Source organism: Suricata suricatta, chromosome 4 (genome assembly GCF_006229205.1).
Source record: "Suricata suricatta isolate VVHF042 chromosome 4, meerkat_22Aug2017_6uvM2_HiC, whole genome shotgun sequence".
NCBI lineage: Eukaryota > Metazoa > Chordata > Mammalia > Carnivora > Herpestidae > Suricata > Suricata suricatta.
The window spans coordinates 16,404,214-16,408,754 of record NC_043703.1 but is presented as its reverse complement, the minus strand read 5'-3'; the positions used below and the strand labels follow the sequence as shown (position 1 = coordinate 16,408,754).

Sequence of the window (4,541 nt, the reverse complement as noted above, 5' to 3'; positions counted from 1 at the left end):
GTATGACAGTTATTGTAAAATTATGGTTTTTTAATCATAAAGAACTCACACTTACTATAGAAGACTCACTAAATGCAAATAAAACAGAAATGTTTAACATTAACCCACCAAATTATATCACACTGAATTTCAGTCTCTTACTGTCTAGTCTCTTTCTTCCTTACAGTCTTAGAAGCTTCTTCTGGAAACCATTCCTGATGACCCTGCCCCCCCCTTCCACATGGAGCTACCACACTGTAATTAGTTATACCTTGATGTTTCCATATTCTCGACATCCACTTCATATACAATTCCATGTGGTCTGGCATCCACCCCATTGTTTATTAAAATGTTTCTGTAGAAATTTCCAGTAAGTCTCTTTATCATTATCCAAGTATCATTTTCTCTGCCTTCCTTGTCCTTGATGTCTACTGCGATTTGCTTCATGACTGAAAATCTCCTAACATGGATGCCGTGGCGCTAATTTTGTTCTCCTCTTACATTTGCCACTAACCTGTCTCTTGCCTTCGCTTCTCCTGTTCTTCCTTTAGTTTGCACTATACATTTATATTGCTTTTATTTGTAAATAGCAGAATAACCAAGTGATAGTGGTAGAAACTACAAAGATATTTATGAAATATTTAACAAGAAGTTCAGAGGTTGGCAGTCGCAGGGCTGGTTTGGTGAGTCAAATAGGAAATAAAATAATCTAGGTTCTTTCCATCCTCTGTTCTTTGCCTGTTAGCAGTGTCTTGTCTCCTAGTCACAAGATGGTCAATTAGCTCTAAGGAGGCAGGAGGCGAAGATAAAAAGACCTTTCTGCTCCTATAGTTCTTGCCTTTAATCAGGGAAAATAATGTTTCCCAGAAATTTTCTTACATCTCATTCACCAGAAATTGGTCTTCTGCCAACCTCTGAACTATTTAATAGAACAGGGAAAGGATTGCCATGGCTGGCTTAGGCCGATGGTGATTCATTTCTTGGTGCTAGCATGATGCCCCCAGATGCCATCAGACTTAGGGGAAGAAGGAAGAGCCCTTGACCATGGAGTAGACCATGGGCTGCTCTGCTTGCCTAGTAACTGACTATGGCTGCTCCCCAAGACTTAGTCCTTTTCTCCCTACAACTCAAAGTCTCTGAGGTTCCATTCATCTTATGCCCTGAAGGGGCTGTGAAATACAGCTGGGGTGTGAAAATGCTGCATGAACAAGAATCTTATTGTTCTAATAAATATACCGTATTTTCCCGATGAGACTCACAATTTTAGAATAAGTCTTCATAATTATTGGTATGTGTGTGCCCGTGCATGTTCCTATTGAACCTAAGACCAAATCGTGCTAATTCTTTTGGCAAAATTTACCTTCACCTTCTTTCTATCTGCTACCCTCCTATTCTGGTCGCCACCACTTGAAACTTTGAGTTACGGCAGAGCTCCGTGTGTTTCTCCTTCTTACCTTTCTTTTGCTTCTATGTGCTCGCTTCATCTGGCTTGAGGTTCTTGGATGCCCTAACTTTTTCCCTATCACATATAATGTAAACACTACTGCCAGAGTGTGAGTCCTTCAGTTACCCATTTCTTCGGTCTAAACCAAATGCCAACTTCTTAATACGAGCTCTTTTTTTTTCGAGTTAGGCTTCTTCTATGAACTTCTGTGGCATTCGGTACTCATTCCGGTACCTCATCCTGGCCTTGCTGTCGCCCTTAGCTGGGAAGTTTGACTTTGCCTCTCCCATTGCTAAAACCAGTGCTGCATCACCCAACACGTGGGCCATGTAGGGGCAGAGAAAGCCAGGAAGGCAAGTTACTTCATTCTTCTGTCTGACCCGCATTCACAAACCATTATTTCATCCTCCTGATGGGATTAAAGAGATTTATTTATGTTTGATTAAGTTATCATTCATTGTGTTCAACAACCTAGTTCTGTATAGTTGCACTGAATGCTCATTGAATAGTTAGCGATTCACTGATTTTTAAATAATTTAAACCACATATACTATGTTCTTACCCACTCTTCCTCCACCTCAGACATTCTTTTTATTGCCTTATCTGTCCTTTACTGCTAGGATCAGGGTAAATCAAAACGAGTGCCAGTAGGAGATGATGGGGTACGTTCCGTGTGTATTTACCCCTTCCTCAGGAGCGGACAATGCCTATCACCTGGCTGTGACAGACACTGAAGTTTGAATGGAGTCACGTCAAATATCATAGAAATAATGACCTGGTTACAGAAATTTCTAGTCCTATCCGTCTTATCCTTTGCCCACAAAGACACTACTAGAGTGTATTTTGTTCTCATCTCGATTTGAGACGTTGAGGAAAATGAGTTCAGTGACCTAAGGGTCAGCCAGTTAGCACAATCTCATGAAGACAAAAACTGCGCCAGAATTTTAGGAGAAAAACATGTGACCATTGTTTTCAGAAAGAGATGTTTAGCTGTGGCGTTTTGAAGCCCAGAAAGTCAATTTGTAAGCAAATCAGCTTTATGTTTTCAAGTATTTCCATGGCATGAATGAGGAGATGGAATTCTAGAGCCTTTCTGGCGAAGCAAGGAGGAATTAATCAAAGAGAGGAAGATGTACCTAATGCGTTGTGATGATAACAAACAGAAAACAGAAGGACTTAAATTTCATGAGTCATTCTGGTCATTAACAGTCATCATCAGGAAAACATCTTCACGTGTAGGTGAAGCGCCATACAGTTGCACATTAGCCTATAGTAATTTTTGAATGATGTGCTGATCTAATTACATTTGGCTTCACAAATGAGTAAGCATTATCTTTTATTTATTTATTTTTGGCTTGACTTGGCTTTAACTACCTTAGTAGTTGCAGGGTCTTTTGGGCTCCACACCAGCTTCAGCTTAGTAGAGTGTGTTAACATAAGAAAGTCAGTAAGAAATTAGCCTACCCTGAATTCTCCTTTTTTATCCCATTTCACAAAACTTGAGGGTAAGACGGGAAGAAAGTTAATTGAGTCCCCAGTTCAGAATTCTGTTAACTTGGAAGAAAATGTTAAGCCCAGTAGGAGAGATTGGGGAGAGGGAAGGAAGAAGTCACCCCCACGCGCCCCCAGTACCTTCCTAAGCGCACCCTACGGACTCCTACTGGCTCTGCTTCCCTGCTGTGTTTCTTCTTAGCTTTCCTGTTCCTCCACACTAGAAATAATTATTTCTGATCCAAGATCATGTAATATTTGAAATTTAAGAGGGTGAATTTTTGAGTCCCAAACCAAGTTAAAAAAAAAAAAAACAAAGCAACAAACCTACTGGTCTCGGTGTGCACAAACTGTCTTCAGAAAACAAACACAAACCTAAACAGAAATGAGGCAACTAATTACAGCGATGGTTGTGCTCTGAGGCTCAAGGGTTCCTCTATATGTTTATTTCTACGCGGGCTTTGTGTTTTCAGTAGGTCATAAATTGTTGCTCCTGTTTAGAGCAACAATTGGAACTGCGTGGTCCTTTAGGTCCACAAAAGCACGGCTTAATAACAAATACGTTAATGACTTAACATGCTTTATCTTTCCAGGTTACTTTCTTGGGTCATTAAAGGGAGCCTTTGGGATCAGTATGAAGGATGCGAAGGGAGTGAGAAAACAGAACCTCTGCCTTTCCACCCCCCCTTCCCTTCTACGAGTAGCAAGAGATCCAGTCCAGGTTTTGCCTCCGCCTCTGCCTCTGAATTTCGGCCGTGCTCCGTGTAGCACGTTTCTCCCTCTCCCCTCCTTTCTCCTTCCCTCTTGCCTCCAGTGTCTCCGGGATTTCTCTCTTCCTATTTCAGGAGGACACTCACAGGCTCCCTCAGCCTGTGTGAAGCTGAGGTTTCCCCTGGATCCCGTAAATCCCCAACACATACCTCCACGCACACGCGTCCCCCAGAACCCCGCGCTCGCCCCGGCACACACGCGCGCACTCACCCTCGCGCCCGCCGGTCCACCTCCCTCCCCGGGAGAGCCGGCGCGCGTTCCCACCTTCGCTGCACCCTCGGGCGAGCCGAGCCCGCAGCGCTCTCGGATCCTGCGGCTCGGAAGTCGGATCGCAGCCCTGAACCCCCATGGTGGCTTTTTAAACATTCCTCTGCCTTCTCGCTCTCTCTCGTTTGGGTCGCCCCGTTTTCGATCCGGGGGGCTAGAGGAGCCAGGCGGCTGTGTTCCCAGCCAGCCCTGGTTGGCTTGCCATCCTCCATCTGGCTTATAAAAGTTTGCTGAGCGCAGTCCAGAGGGCTGCGCGGCTCGTCCCCTCGGCTGGCGGAAGGGGGTGACGCTGGGCAGCGGCGAGGAGCGCGCCGCGGGCTCTGGCGGGCTTTCGGCTCGAGGGGCAAGGTGAAGAGCGCACGGGCCCTGGGGTTTACCGAGCTGGATTTGCACGTCGCACCATGCCTTCTTGGATCGGGACTGTGATCCTTCCCCTCTCCGGGCTGCTGCTGTCCCTCCCGGCCAGGGCGGAGGTGAAGGCTCGGAGCTGCGGCGAGGTCCGCCAGGCGTACGGTGCCAAGGGATTCAGCCTGGCGGACATCCCCTACCAGGAGATCGCAGGTAAGCGCGGGCGCGCGGCCCGCCAGGC

At 45.8% G+C, this 4,541-nt stretch overlaps 1 protein-coding gene across 1 annotated transcript in view; it reads left to right on the top strand.

Moving 5' to 3' along the window:
• Positions 1-3,680: 3,680 nt before the first annotated feature.
• The window catches only part of GPC6 (glypican 6), a 1,091,050-nt gene continuing 1,090,189 nt past the window's right edge, over positions 3,681-4,541 (top strand). Inside the window, exon 1 of the mRNA XM_029936540.1 lies at positions 3,681-4,513. Coding sequence (XP_029792400.1) covers positions 4,354-4,513 — 160 coding nt within the window. The 5' untranslated portion in view covers positions 3,681-4,353. The remainder of the gene's footprint in view (positions 4,514-4,541) is intronic.